Source organism: Cornus florida, unplaced genomic scaffold, assembly GCF_030987335.1.
Source record: "Cornus florida cultivar Cherokee Brave unplaced genomic scaffold, ASM3098733v1 CherokeeBrave_3.0.0_Hap2_Chr10, whole genome shotgun sequence".
NCBI lineage: Eukaryota > Viridiplantae > Streptophyta > Magnoliopsida > Cornales > Cornaceae > Cornus > Cornus florida.
Genome location: NW_026775580.1, coordinates 114,298,079 through 114,314,008, shown reverse-complemented (window position 1 = coordinate 114,314,008; position 15,930 = coordinate 114,298,079). Strand labels below are relative to the sequence as shown.

Below are 15,930 nucleotides of genomic sequence, written 5' to 3'. Positions count from 1 at the left end.
TATATTTATTACACGTTATCAGCACGACGCTCAACCCATTTGAGATTTGAAGAAGAAGCTTTCTCTCCCTCTTTCTATCCCAACTATATATCTATTTTGTGATATTAGTTTTGATAAATTGTTGGGTTGATTTGCTTTATCGGATAAAATAATATTTCCCAAAGGGTACGGAAATGTTAATTATGGATTATTATTCATAAAATAAATTTGTTCACTTAAATGATATATGTGCTTACACTATGGTCGGTTCTACCACCTTTATTATTTAATGATTTATGGGCCGGTTTTACCGCTTTTTTTACTAATTTATTTACTATGGCTGGATTTACCACCTTTATTATTTAAATAATTTATATTATGTTATTATCTCATTTAATGTCATTTTATTTTATATACTATCTAAATTATATTTTTATATTGTTGTCACATCTAGTTATTCTGAAAATGTCAAATTTGACAAAGCTGGAATTCGTGGCCCTGGATATTTCTGGCAAAAATTATTTATCATGGATTCTGGATGCTCAGATCCATTTGGATGCCATGGGCCTTGGAGACACAATTAAAGAAAAGAATGATGTATCATTGCAAGATAAAGCAAAGGCCATGATTTTTCTCCGGCGCCATATTAGTGAGGAACTGAAAAATGAATACCTCACTGAAAGAGATCCACTTTGTTTGTTGGACAATTTGAAAGACAGATATGATCATCAAAAAACAGTTATCCTCCCAAAGGCCAGGGCTGATTGGCTGCAACTGAGGTTGCAAGATTTCAAAACTGTGGCTGAATATAACTCTGCCCTATTCAAAATCAGCTCTACATTGAAATTATGTGGTGATACTGTTACTGATGAACTTCTGCTAGAAAAAAACTTCACCACATTTCACGCCCCGAATGTACTCTTGCAACAACAATATCGAGAGCGTAGATTTAAAAAATATTCAGAGCTGATATCATGTTTGCTTGTGGCAGAACAAAATAATGAACTTTTATTGAGAAACCACCAGTCCCGTCCAACTGGATCGACACCGATCCTAGAAACATATGTTGCCTCATCCCGTGGTCGTGGACGCGGACGTGGACGTGGTCGTGGTGGTAGAAATGAATATGGTCGTGGCAAAAATAACTACCGCAATAATGAATATGGTCGTGGTAGAAATCATTCTTATTATCGTGAAGGATATCAATCCTCACATTTTCGCAATCAGAGATCCACACCATATCCTCAAAGGAAAGATCATAATAAAATGAGATAAGTAAAATGAAAGGATGTGGCTCAACCTTCCAAGGCTCATGATAATACTTGCTATCGGTGTGGCATGACAGGGCATTGGCAAAGTATTTGTCGTACACCGAAGCATCTGGCTGATCTGTATCAAGCCTCAATAAAAGAAAAGGGAAAACAAAAGGAAATGAATTTCCTTGATCATGATGAGCCAATTGACACCACAAATCTGGAAATGAATTTCATTAATCATGATGAGCCAGTTAACATCACCAATCTGGATGTATCAGATTTTTTTGATGATCGTGATGGAAGGATAGACTTCCTGATTGGTGATGGAAATGTCCACACCAGTTAATCTTATGTTTCTTTTATGTACTGTCTACTATGCTTTTTATTGTCCTTGTACTAAAGTTTTTATTTTCTAGTTTGTATTAAAGGTTTTTGTTATAAAAGTTTTTTTTCTGATAAAGAAATTTGCATGAATAGGAATGGATCTGACTAGTTCCAAAATAAATGGTGAAGACATATGTCTTGCAGATAGCGGAACAACGCATACAATCCTTCAAGATCAAAAATATTTTTCCCACTTAACTCTGACAGACGCTAGTGTCAGTACCATATCAGGTCCCACCGACTTGATTGAAGGCTCCGGACGAGCCAACATCATTTTACCACATGGAACTATATTACAAATCAATGATGCCTTATATTCTACAAGATCTCGAAGAAATCTGCTGAGTTTTAAAGACTTGCGTCGTAATGGGTATCATATTGAGACTGCAAATGAAAGAAATGTCGAATATCTCTACATTACTTCCATTACCTCAGGCAAGAAACTGATATTAGAAAAACTCCCTGTATTCTCTTCTGGGTTATACTATACAACCATTAGAACAATTGAGTCAAATGTTGTGATCCATAAAAAATCTTGTGACCCAAAACTTTTTATACTTTGGCATGATCGACTTGGTCACCCAGGGAGTACAATAATGCGTCGAATTATTGAAAATTCACATGGTCACCCACTAAAGGATCAAAAAATCATCTTACCAAATAATCATTTATGCACCGCCTGCTCACAAGGTAAGTTGATTATCAGACCATCCCCTTCAAAAGTCATTGTTGAGTCTCCTCCATTTTTACAACGAATTCATGGGGTTATGTGGGCCAATCCATCCACCATCTGGACCATTTCGTTATTTTATGGTCTTAATTGATTCATCAACACGATGGTCACATGTTTGTCTACTTTCTACTCGTAATATTGCATTTGCTAAACTTTTTGCTCAAATCATCAAATTACGGGCACACTTTCCTGATTACCCAATTAAAACAATCCGTCTTGATAATGCCGCTGAATTTTCTTCTCAAGCTTTTGATGATTATTGCATGTCAGTTGGAATTTATGTTGAACATCCTGTTGCACACACTCATACTCAAAATGGTATGGCTGAATCTTTTATTAAAAGACTTCAGCTAATTGGTCGTCCTTTGCTTATGCGAACAAAATTACCTGTTTCTGCCTGGGGTCATGCCATATTGCATGCTGCATCAATAGTTCGCATACCACCAACTGCTTATCATAAGTACTCACCATTACAACTTGTTTTTGGACAACAACCAAATATCTCCCACATACGAGTTTTTGGTTGTGCTGTATATGTTCCAATTGCACCACCCCAACGCACTAAAATGGGTCCTCAACGTAGACTTGGAATTTATGTTGGTTTTGATTCTCCATCTATTATTAGATATCTTGAACCCCTGACAGGTGATGTCTTCAAAGCACGATTTGCTGACTGTCATTTTGATGAGACTGTTTTCCCACCATTAGGGGGAGAAAAGGTACAGCAGCAACGTGATCTTACTTGGAATGCCCTGAAATTGTCTCATTTTGATCCTCGTACAAACCAATGTGAACGAGAAGTTCAGAGGATCATTCACTTGCAAAATGTTGCAAATCAATTACCTGATGCATTTACTGATACAAAGAAAGTGATAAAATCACATATACCAGCTACAAATGTACCAGCACGAATTGCTGTCCCTGAGGGACCTTCTGTCAGTAATACAGCAAATGCATCTAAAACACGCCTGAAGCGTGGTAGACTAGTTGGTGCAAAAGATATTGTTTCTCGTAAGAAGAAATCACAAAGAAAAGTTGGCACTCCTGAAGAGGCCACAAAAAGAATAACAGATATTATTGATCAATCTGAGATAATAGCCTTTGATAAGACAGATGCTTTTGATGAGTCTCAGGTACCTAAAAATGATGAAATAATAAATATTGATGAGGCAAAAGCAACAGATGATGATGTGGCCCTTGATAAGGCACATGCTCTTGATGAGGCAAAGGTACCTGAAAATGATGAGATCTCATTAAATTATGAAACGAGATGGAATAGAAATGAAATTGTTGTCGACAACATATTCTCATATCTTGTTGCTCTTGATATTGAAAATGAGGATCCGGAACCTCAAAACGTCGAAGAATGTCGACGAAGAAATGATTGCCCAAAATGGAAAGAAGCGATACAAGCAGAGCTAAATTCATTAGCTAAACGTGAAGTATTTGGACCAGTAGTCCAAACACCTGAGGGTGTTAATCCTGTTGGGTACAAATGGGTGTTTGTACGAAAGCGTAATGAGAAAAATGAAATCGTGAGATATAAAGCCCGACTTGTAGCTTAAGGTTTCTCACAAAGACCTGGTATTGATTATGAGGAAACATATTCCTCTGTGATTGATGCAACTACTTTTAGATTCATAATACATTTAGCAGTCACAGAAAGATTGCATATGCATTTAATGGACGTGGTTACAACATATTTATATGGATCACTAGATAGTGATATTTATATGAAAATCCCAGAAAGATTTACAATGCCTGAAACAAAACCACGTAATATGCACTCAATAAAATTACAACGATCATTATATGGATTGAAGCAATCTGGACCAATGTGGTATAATCGCCTTAGCGATTACTTACTCAAAGAAGGGTATGTGAACGGTCATATTTGTCCATGCATATTTATTAACAAATCAGAATCTTGTTTTGTTATTGTTGCAGTATATGTTGATGATTTGAACCTTGTGGGAACATTGGACGAGATCGAAAAGACAGCCACATATTTAAAGAAAGAATTTGAAATGAAAGATCTCGGAAAGACAAAATTCTGCCTTGGGCTGCAGGTTGAACATATTTCGAACGGTATTCTCATCCATCAATCAACATATACAGAAAAGATTCTGAAACGTTTTCATATGGATAAAGCATATCCATTGAGCTCCCCAATGGTTGTCCGATCACTGGACATCAAGAAAGATCATTTTCGTCCTCATGAAGATGATGAAGAACTCATTGGCCCTGAAGTGCCCTATCTCAGTGCGATTGGTGCCCTTTTGTATCTTGCAAATTGCACAAGGCCTGATATAATTTTTCCAGTTAATTTATTAGCACGGTACAGTTATGCACCAACTCGCAGACACTGGAATGGAATTAAACACATATTGCGATATCTTCGTGGCACAACTGATATGGGCTTGTTTTATTCGAAGGCACCAAAGTCTCCATTAGTTGGATATGCAGATGCCGGCTATTTTTCTGACCCACATAAAGCTTATTCACAAACAGGGTATGTGTTTACCTGTGGCGGCACAGCTATATCATGGCGATCGATGAAACAGACAATGATTACCACTTTTTCAAATCATTCTGAGATACTCGCAATTCATGAAGCAAGCAGGGAATGCATTTGGTTGAGATCAATGATCCAGCATATTAGAACAACATGTGGTCTCTCATCAATAAAAGAAAGTCCAACAATATTATATGAAGATAATGCGGCATGCATTGCACAGATGAAAAAATGATATATTAAAAGTGACAGGACCAAGCACATCTCGCCAAAATTCTTTTATGCACATGAACTGCAGAAAAAGGGTGATATTGATATTCAGAAGATATGTTCATGTGAAAATCTAGTAGATTTATTCACTAAAACGCTTCCAACTACAACATTCAAGAAGCTGGTGCACAACATTGGAATGCGTCAACTAAAGGATCTTCAGGGTTGATCTAATGAGGGGGAGCAATTCATCAAAGAGGTATTGGCATGCTGTACTTTTTTTCCTTCGTCCAGGTTTTGTCCCACTGGGTTTTCCTGGCAAGGTTTTAATGAGGCAGTTTTAATCTATGCAATACCATTTTCAAGATACATAAGAATTTTGTACTCTTTTTTCTTCGCTAGGGTTTTGTCCCACTGGGTTTTCCTTAGCAAGGTTTTAACGAGGCATATTCTTAGTGTAGTTTTGTGGACCCCAAGGGAGAGTGTTATATAGATATACACTTATTGTGGGCTCCACAAATTTATTAAGTCATACATGTAATCATAGTCTTTATGGCTTACAAAGAAAGATTGCTATGGAAGCGTACTGATGAAGCCATTATTGAAGCTTATAAAAGGCATTGGGCATGTACAATTTTGAAATGAAAAAATCTGAAGTCTCATTCTCTCTGTCTCTCTGTTCGTCCTCTCTTTCTTTCTCTCTGAGTCTCTTTGTTTGTCCTCTCTCTCTCCGTTCATTATTCTCTCGCTATATATTTACACATACACATATATTTATTACAGTAATACTAATTTTGTCCTTTTACTCCTTCGAAAATGCCCAAAAAATTATGTATGCTAATAATGTCATAGTATATAAAACACATGCTTAAAAAAGACCTCTAACAAGTTCAAAGGAAGAAAAGTTGCCCACTCAAAGTTACATACATACATCTATATCTATATAAATATAGTAGCCATTATAATCATTTCACTTCAATTATGATTAATGACTAATCGAAAGAATAGTAGTTTTCTAAAACAGTTCAAAAAAATAATTACCCCTATAATTAGCAATTACATCCTATAACTACAATTAATAGTGTTTATATTGCTCTACTCACCGGAAATTCGGAAAGCAATTGAACACTACAATTAATAATGCGTGGAGATTTCGAGAGTGACTAAACGCTATAAAGATATAATTTCTTAGAGTTTTTATTTTTTTCACTACAAAAATATTAAAATTATTGATTATAAGAAAGGAGAATGGTGCAAGACTGAAACACAGGCTACCAAACACGAAAAACAATCAATCACCTGAACAAGACGCCAATTACTTACTTAGGTGGTTAAGTTATACTACTTAGGGATAAGTTATACTATAGTATCCAGCCAAGCTTTGTTTGGTGGTAGTTAATTTAGTTGTACTATTATAAAGCCAAACTGCCTGTAGCAGTGGCACATGGAATTACAAGAAACTAATTCATGTGCTACAGATAATTTTAATTGAAAACTCTCATTTTTTTTCAAAGATTTATTCTTTATACATTGAAATGGGCTAGTGACATAATAGATACATTGATTGAGATATTTTCATTCAAAGATTCATTCTTTACTCATTAAAACACTCTGGGCTTCTTAATGGATCGATCGGCAAGTTGCGCCTGTGCTAGTGTAAAATATTAGAATGAATCTCAAAATAATTACAAAATCAAGATGATGTGGACCTCGTTGCTGATTTCACCACCACATCAAAATAATAATAATAATAAATAAGCCAACAACAACAACAATAAGAGGCTTCACTTGCATACATTTCCTAAAACTTTCTAGTCATTCAATGCCATCATTTAAATAAAAACCACCGACTTCAGTTTTAAGTCTCCTAAGCCCAATTTGACATATACCGAGTATGGAAGAAGATTAACATTTACTCCTAAGTCTAAAAGAGCCCGGATACTCGTTAAGAAATTTCCGAATATATATAAGAAAACACAATTATCATTGCTAGCCACCCGATGAGTCTTATATATAGGCCCACTGGCTTCAATTAATGAACATGAATTATTATTATTATTATTATAATTATTTTCTTTTCAGGCAAGAATATTAAATTAAAAGTTAAAAATGTGTGAATTTTGAAATCGGGTTCACAAGAGTAATTAAGAGCAACCCAACTGTTTGACTATGAATGCATTCACAATTAAAAAACATTAATATCTTAATCTAGTGATTAAATATGGAGAGTTGACACTCTTAGCTAAACTATATATACTTGTACACCTCATTAAATCATGAGGCATTACTTGTGTTGGTTGTAAAAATCATACTAATAAGCAATAAATTCAAAGTAATAAACTTTGAAAATCACAAAAAAAAAAAAGAAAAAAAAAAAAAGAAAGAGAGTCTTTATCCTGGTGCTCCATCCCATTTCTCTCTTAAATTAAAATTACAAAAGAGTCTTTACATCATGTCTATCTAGTTCTTATATATATTTTCAATACTGTAAAATGACTGTCTAATTCTTTCTAACCTTTCCTAGGATTTCAATTTGTTCCAGAGTTTTTTTTTTTTTTTTAATCCTCTTTGGTACTCTTTTAGAATTTCAACTCATTTTTTTTTTTTTTTTTTTGCATTTCATAGAATTTTAATTGATTAATATTTTCTGTCATGTTCTTTCTTAGATTATAATTTGACGAAGAAATTAAGCTTAGGTTTTCATTTTGATATTTTAGCACCCACATGCGAGTACGATAAAGAACAAATAGTTTCTAAATTGTTGCTCAGGGGATGATTGTGAGTGACTAAAGGATGTTTGTTGTAATGCCAATTGATTTTGTGTGCTTATGTATTTATGAACAAATAATTGTAAATTATAATAGATCTGCTTCATATAATTAATATTTTTGTTTAACTCTAATATTTTCTGCTATATTTATTCGTGGTTGGTCCTTTTTTTTTTGGAGAGAGGGAGTGAACGTGAAAGAGAAGTTAGAAGGGTAATTTTGGTATTAAAATTATAATAACCAAACATTGTGTGGTATAAGAACTCTTTTAAAATTTCACTAGGAGAGAGAGAGAGAGAAAAAAAATAAATAAAATAAAATAAAATAAAATGGCAATCAAATATAAGCAATTTTAGCCGCAAAACATCGTTCCCAGGGCATAGTTGGAACTCTTGACTTAAATGATGTGTGTGTTATGGATATGCTCTTTAAAATGTTGTGGATACACTCTTTAAAAAAAAAAAAAAAAAATCGCAAAGCATCATTCATATAAATGATAAATAAAGTGATAAATAAAGCATTGTTCTATTCAACTGCACTAAATGTGCATCCACTAAATACACAGAATAAGATTAAATTATACAAATTATGTATACCATGGGTAGATTTAAAAAAAAAAAAAAAAAACATCATCACACTACACAACAATAAAAAGTCACATTGCTGTTGGTTGTTTTTTTAATTATGCTGAGAATAAGATTAATTTGTACAAACACTTATCATTTAAATAGTAACAAGGTCTAGTGTGATTGTTGGAAGTCGGCATACATCCTTAAAATATTGGATAACAAGTAATTTAAAATATTAATTTTCAACTGTTGCTAGCAATTCATATGCCATTATAGATTTGATTAGCTGTCAACCTTTGACCAAAATCATGTTCATGAGATATTTATAATGTTTACTATTCTATCTCATATTGTAGAATTATCCCCTACACAATTGCTAAAGACTCTACAAATAAATAAATAAATAATTCCTAAATTTGTCACCTTAGAAAGAGCTTGTGTTGTGGAAGAGTCCAGGACCAAATTTTAAAGAAGTGATGAGATGAGAAACTATATAGATTTCTACTTTTGGGCTACCCAATTAATGACCCGGCAAAAAGCCCAAGCCACAGCCCTATCAAATTGGGAGTGACTTCATGGTTTGGCAGTATCTCCTCACATTTTGAGTAAATTCGTCCCATAATTATTAGTAACTATTGTTAAAAAACTTAAGATTTATTCCAATCACTCATAATAACTCCCAATGTTCTTGGAAATATATATATATTTTCGGAGCGTCTTAATATATATATATATATATATATATATATATATATATTCGGGTTGGGGGTATTCTAAGAACATGGTAAATTGATAACGAAACAAGATATGAATATTTAATTCACTTGAACTACAAATTTAAATAAAATTGTTTCATCCTATTTGCACCACCAACTAGATATCAAATTATCAATGATAAAAAATACCATTTTTCCGATAAAGAAAACATAGTAACATATTAGTATATTATAACGTATTGCTGTTTGTCTATTTATTTAAAAGATTAAACTATCGGGTAATGATACATACCCATTCATTTTCCATTCGAATTCGATGGATAAGGTTCATTTTGTAATATTATTCCCCACCTGATCTCGCAACGCCGTTGTTGCGATTCAGGCCACCCTACCTATTCATAATGAAGTCTCAGATGCCTTTTGGATTTAGTACTTGGCGTTACACATAATCAATGACTAAGTTTAACTTTGATACTAACTATAAACGTGTGGACGTTTATCCTAAAACTTAAACTATTATTCATTTTTATACATTCATTTTTCTATCCGAATCTAACATTGACAAACTCCTCTTTATTAACATCCACCCATTTTTAATTCATTGATTATATGTTGGTGTACGCACATAGAGTATATTAATAATATGAAGATTCAATTCAAGTGCATCTACTATTGAAAATCCATTTTATATAAGATATTTACATGAGACATCAGAGCTTATAAAATTCTTAGCACAGACTGTTAGCTCATCAAAAAACTGAAAATAAATCCGAACCCTTTCAGAAGATGATTAATTTGATTAACCATTTGCAAATAATTACTACTACTAAATATGCTAATTATCCATCGGGGTCTACATAGTAATTGTCTTTATTTGCATCCAATAATTTTTTCTTCTTCTTAAAGTTCACTTTTGCCCTTTCACTGTAACACTGTTGTATTGTGTAGACTCTGTACAGCTACTGTGAGATAAAAGCCAAGACCGAGTCGGAACCAGTTCTGACTCAGTAATCACAACCATTTCAAGAAACAAAACCAAACCCTCTCTCAGATCTCTCCTCTCTTTTTGGATCAAACCCCATCAAAATAGCAAAAGATTTCATACCCAAAAATTAATTGAATATATTTTCATTTTCTTTCTTCAAATCTGAATAATCAAAAAATCCAAAATGAAGATAGATCTGAACAAATAGAAACCCTAACACAAAAAAAGAAAAAATATCTCAATCTCTTCGCATTCGCATTTCATCGAGATCTGACTCCCAGCTCATGGTTTCTGAGTTCTCCCATCATTGATTTGATCAATCGATGAAGCTTGGCCTCTCTATTTTTAGGGCTAACACTGATAATCAATCGATATATATTCATATATATATCGAATATCTTGAAACCATTCTTGTACAGCTATGTCGAAGACGGACAACACTCATCGTCATCACCATCAGCAACAGCGAAACGGCGTCATTCTCCCTCAGCCGTGTCAGCACTTATCAGATTTCCGATCTAGGCTCGGAACGAAGCCGTTTCGGGCTTTGCAGGAGTGCCTCCGCGTGCGGCCGCTGGGCCGCGCCGCGATCCGCCGCGAGGCCAACGAGGTCCCGCGCTGCGGCGCGTGCGGCGAGGCGGCAAAGCCGCGGCTCTACGCGTGCGTGGCTTGCGCTGCCGTCTCTTGCCACTCCCACGCGGCGGCGCACGCAGAGCCGGGACACGAGATCGCCGTCGACGTGGACCGAGCAGAGCTGTTCTGCTGCGTGTGCCGCGACCAAGTCTACGACCGCGACTTCGACGCCACCGTCGTCATCGCTCAGACCGCTGCGTCCACTCTTGGCGGATCGATCCGCTCTCCGCCTCCCGAAAACCTTCGCAAGCGGCGGCGTGTGGATTACCGTCCCTGGACGCCTGATCTGCGTGAGCGAGTGTTGGTCGGAAAAAATTCGAGTCCGTTGCAGAGAACTACCGATGGCGAGTCGTCCTCGGACTTGCCATCGGGATTGCGAGGGCTCAACAATCTTGGAAACACATGTTTTATGAATTCGGTGTTGCAAGCATTGCTTCACACACCGCCATTGAGGAACTATTTCTTGAGCGATCGGCACAATCGCTATTATTGTCAGCGGAAGAACAGTGTCAGGAAAAATGCTGCCAGAAATGATACCAATATTAGTAAGAATTCGCAATTGTGTTTGGCTTGCGACATGGATGCGATTTTTTCAGCAATGTTTTCAGGTGATCGGACGCCATATAGCCCGGCAAAATTTCTATACAGGTCTGCATCAAGCTCGCGTCTTGGAAATGAATGGAATCGTTTCCTGTTTTAGTGTGCGCGTTTGATGTGATGTGGTAGTTAGAAATTAAATTAAGTTGATTTTGAATATTGAAATTGCTAATTTGAAAACATATGACTTTTGAAAGTAAATGGAGTATAGGGCAAGATTAGTGTGTTATGCAGGTTTCAAGACTGGTCTTTTTTTCTTTTTTCTTCCTTTTTTTTTTTCTTTTTTTTTTTTTTTTCTTTTTGCATTTTCTTCTATAAGAATATTAGTTGAAAATTTGTTTTTGTATAATTAGGTTTATTGGTTTTTAAGTTTGAGTTTACCTTATATAGATCAGATTGCAATTTTTCCACTAATTGAGATCAATTCAGGATGTATACGTTTGTGATTTCTGTCTCTTTATTGCAGTTGGTGGCAACATGCAGCAAACCTTGCAAGTTACGAACAACAAGATGCCCATGAATTTTTCATTTCCATGCTTGATGGGATTCATGAAAAAGTTGAGAAGGATAAGCGTGAGACCCATAGTCGAGGTAATTTCACTCTTGATACTAAACTTTAAGTTTGTTCTTGTCTTTTTACAATGTGCATTATGAAATTGTGCTGTCAATGTCCACAATACTACAACTTGAGCAATGGAAAAGAGGTGTCAAGATTATTTTGTGCTTCAGAGAATATTTTGGCCAACAGATTCTAGTTCATGATATTTCTATGCAGGATATTCTCTTGGTTCTCTGTTTTGGAAATCTACAGAGTGGATTGTTTGGTTTAAATGCCTAATCATTATTTGGCCCCAAATCTTTTATATAGGGCCTGTCTTGTTGTGGACCCAAATCATTTTGTACTTTTCCAAGCATTTTGCCACACTAATACTAGCTAATTTGTGATGGAAACTTATTATTTTTAGATGTTTGTCATATTAATAACTCATTACTTTTCTAAGACATGTTTGTTTAACTGTGGCTTACTTGTTTTCGGTAGGACCCTATATCTTGTTTTTGTTTGGTAGTTTAAACACTTGTGTTAAGGGTACTTGACCATTTACCTTGATTGTGAAATTAAATCAACAATCATACACATGGATCTTGAATCTAGTGTTTCCAGGAGTATAGTGTGATTGCTAAGTTAAATAGCTAAACTTTAATGGCCAATCAGCTTATGTTTAGGGACAATCTAATATAAACTGAACCTAACAATGATAATCGTTGTTTTTTATTTTGTTCTTCCATAGTAAGTTTGGAATTGAACCAAGTTTAAGTTTGAACTAAGTTTCTGTCGAGAAGCCTGTTATTTATGGACTGTCCACATAGCACATACTCCATTTTTATTTATTTTTTAATAAAGTAATTGGATCACTGGAGGGATCAATAGTTTTTATGGACTGATGAGGCATGAATGAAGCTTGCTGCCATTTTATTAAGTAAGAGGATCAGCATAAACATTCCTAATAATCACATGTTGTTCTTAACTTCTCTACTCCAGTAAAGGAAGATGATTTAAAGTACTATTAAAGATTAAGAAATTACCGTGGAATTCAACTGCAGGGTGTGGGTTTAGGTATCTGTTGCTCTAGGCGTCGGAAAGTGCTTCCAGAGTTAGGGCTAATCCTTTACTGCAATATGCTTCTATTCTGTAAGTCTCCTTTTTCTTAGTCTACTTGGTTTCATCATAGGTTTTTCTTGTGTCAAATTGATTTTCATGTTAACTCCACCTGTCACTGTTTGGGTCTCATCTTTTGACGCAGCTGATTCAGATATGGAGAAAGTTGGAGGGTTGCTAGGTTGACAGTCAGGCTAAATGCTTTTGTCAAACTTTTATGATGTCTTGTTCGCTGATCAAATTTTTTGAAAACCTTCAAATATTGGTGGAGATATTAGTGTCTGGTTCGAGCTTCCTGCGCTTCTCAATAAGAGTTCCACTTTCTGGCTTATAGGATGAGGTGCACTTATCTCATGTAGCAACTTTCTTGCATGGCTTGGCATTGGTCCTGCACTTATTTCCTGTCAACAAGCCAATTCTTCTAATAAAGAATTGAATAAAAATAATAATACTTTACTGCTTGGCTTAATAAAAGATGAATATGTAGCCAGCCGTTGAAATTTAATGTTGTTCATATCCATTGTCTTTCATGGGTCATGACCTCCCTAGTACTTGGCTTCTTAGTCACATGTATGCAGAATAATAAGGGGAGTTTAAGTTTTACAAAATTACTCGCAACATTGTTTTAGGATGACAATCAAAACATTATTGGTGTTTAGGGAGAGAAAAAAAAAAAAAAAAAAAAAAAAAAAAACATTATTGGTTATGAACAATCCTATCTCATTGTCAGTGAGTTATTTGGATGTGAGTGACTATTTGAGTAAAAGTATTGTCATAATTTCTAGTTATTTAATGAAATTTATAAAAAAAGACAGATAGCTTTAAGATATGCTTTTATTTTCTACCAATAGCAGAAATTTATCCGAGAAAAATTACTATATTGCATCCGAGAAAACATTAAAGCTTGTCAGTAAATGGATTTCATACTGTGTTCATGGGATCATCCAGACTTTGATTTTATTTGGGTTAAAACTCCTCACTGGAACATCATTGACTCGACTTATCATATATTTTGCACTTGCTTGTTCTTTTATCATAGCAGAATGTATTTCCTGAAGAAAATATATAATCAGCTGTTATGAAACATGTTTGAAGCTTTCAGATGTGACAGAAAAACAAGAAATTATAAAGAAATATTTTTTTTACACCCTGTCATGATTTAGTATCATATAAAATATGTTTTAACCACCACAAAGGGCAGTAACCTAGTGGTATCTCGTCTACCTTCCAAAGTGAAGGTGAGGGTTCAAGTCCAATAGAGGCAGATGGGTGTGTGAGTTTCTTGTTGAGAAAAACAATAATGTTTTAACCCAAGTTGTTTTGATGCACAGGTAATGGAGACTGTTGTATTGCTCATAGAGTATTTTCCGGCATTTTGCGATCTGATGTCATGTGTACAGCTTGTGGTTTTACATCTACAACATATGATCCTTGTGTAGACATCTCTCTAGACTTGGAACAAAACCAAGGTGCTTCAGCAAAGATGACATCTACAAAATCCCATCATTCTTGTAATGGCGAGGCAGATTCCAAAAGTTCAAAACAAAATGGTGGAATGTCAACTCTGATGGGGTGTTTGGACCGTTTCACAAGACCTGAGAGATTAGGCTCTGACCAAAAGTTCTTCTGCCAACAATGTCAGGTGCGACAGGAATCACTCAAACAGATGTCAATAAGAAAGCTTCCATTGGTTTCTTGCTTTCACATCAAAAGATTTGAGCATTCTTCAACACGGAAGATGTCAAGGAAGGTTGATCGTTATTTGCAGTTCCCATTTTCCTTGGACATGGCACCTTATCTCTCTTCATCAATCTTGAGAAGTCGATTTGGAAACAGAATCTTTTCTTTTGATGGGGATGATTCAGATGCTTCAAATGAGTTATCTTCAGAGTTTGAGTTGTTTGCTGTCATCACTCACACTGGTAAACTAGATGCTGGCCATTATGTGACCTATTTACGTTTAAGTAATCAATGGTACAAGTGTGATGATGCTTGGATTACTCGAGTGAATGAGAACATCGTGAGGGCTGCTCAAGGATATATGATGTTCTACGTGCAGAAGATGCTTTATTACAAGGCAAGTGAAAAAACAGCTCCCTCGTGATCTGTTGACATAAAAAGGGTTGGTGGATTAATCAGTTGCGAAGGAAGGACAAGTTTAAACTATCCATTGGCAGTTGTGGGTAAGATAGCCGCATGTCAAAGAAGTCAGCGGCGTTACTGAGTTGCTGACTAAGCAGCCCTCCTGCTTCCTGAGTACATACATGATAGGCAATTCACTAATCTCACTCGGAGCATTGAGCGTCAATATTTTGGGCCGTCTCCTGCGTTCGGGAAAAAAAATATAGCTTAAAGGTATAAAAACCTTAAAAGAAAATCATTTGAATTTGATTCATTTTTTTTTTTTTTTTTCTGCTCATTCTAGTATTGTAAGTGGGTAGATTCTGTTTTCTTGTGGATCCTCAAACTTGCAATGCTTGGAGTTGTAGTTTACTGCTGTGCTAATCTCATACATAGCACGACAATGTTTGAATCTGATTCGAGAGCTATCTTTAACATACACTGATTTCTATTTTACTTCTTTTCTGGAGTTCTTGTTGGACTTGTGCCATATAAATTTTCAAAACATACACTGATTTCTATTTTTACTTCTTTTCTGGAGTTCTTGTTGGACTTGTGCCATATAAATTTTCAAAATGTCATCTATACATGATGAATAATTTGTGGTAATTGGGGTATAGCATCAAACTATTTCATTGTTTGACAGAGTGACTGTGGGTCGTTCTATTCACTAATCACTGTTTGGAGTTGATGTTCATCATCTGAAGATCTCCTGAAACTGCTTATCAATTTTTATTTATTTATTTGTCCAAGGGCTCACTTTGCCCCTATTGGGGTTGGTGGTAACACCCTTGAACATTATTATAG

The 15,930-nt window shown here is 35.3% G+C and overlaps 2 protein-coding genes across 2 annotated transcripts; both read left to right on the top strand.

Annotated features, from left to right (window-relative positions):
* The first annotated feature begins 444 nt into the window (after window positions 1-444).
* Window positions 445-1,581, top strand: LOC132278432 (uncharacterized). The gene is made up of 3 exons (XM_059780219.1): window positions 445-922; window positions 971-1,150; window positions 1,325-1,581. Exons 1-3 carry the CDS (start codon window positions 445-447, stop codon window positions 1,579-1,581), a joined length of 915 nt encoding a protein of 304 aa, XP_059636202.1.
* Window positions 1,582-10,057: 8,476 nt separating this feature from the next.
* Window positions 10,058-15,579, top strand: LOC132277346 (ubiquitin C-terminal hydrolase 22-like). Its single transcript, XM_059779196.1, has 3 exons — window positions 10,058-11,396; window positions 11,812-11,936; window positions 14,334-15,579. Exons 1-3 carry the CDS (start codon window positions 10,537-10,539, stop codon window positions 15,104-15,106), a joined length of 1,758 nt encoding a protein of 585 aa, XP_059635179.1. The 5' UTR covers window positions 10,058-10,536; the 3' UTR covers window positions 15,107-15,579.
* Window positions 15,580-15,930: the final 351 nt, after the last annotated feature.

Excerpts from the sequence above, each read along its gene's own strand:
- LOC132278432 (XM_059780219.1), top strand. The coding sequence starts at position 445 with ATGTCAAATTTGACAAAGCTGGAATTCGTGGCCCTGGATATTTCTGGC. Across the intron at positions 923-970 it reads GCAACAACAATATCGAGAGC|AACAAAATAATGAACTTTTA; the intron begins GTAGATTTAAAA and ends TGCTTGTGGCAG. Across the intron at positions 1,151-1,324 it reads CAATAATGAATATGGTCGTG|GGCATTGGCAAAGTATTTGT; the intron begins GTAGAAATCATT and ends GTGGCATGACAG.
- LOC132277346 (XM_059779196.1), top strand. The coding sequence starts at position 10,537 with ATGTCGAAGACGGACAACACTCATCGTCATCACCATCAGCAACAGCGA. Across the intron at positions 11,397-11,811 it reads CCGGCAAAATTTCTATACAG|TTGGTGGCAACATGCAGCAA; the intron begins GTCTGCATCAAG and ends TCTTTATTGCAG. Across the intron at positions 11,937-14,333 it reads GCGTGAGACCCATAGTCGAG|GTAATGGAGACTGTTGTATT; the intron begins GTAATTTCACTC and ends TTTGATGCACAG.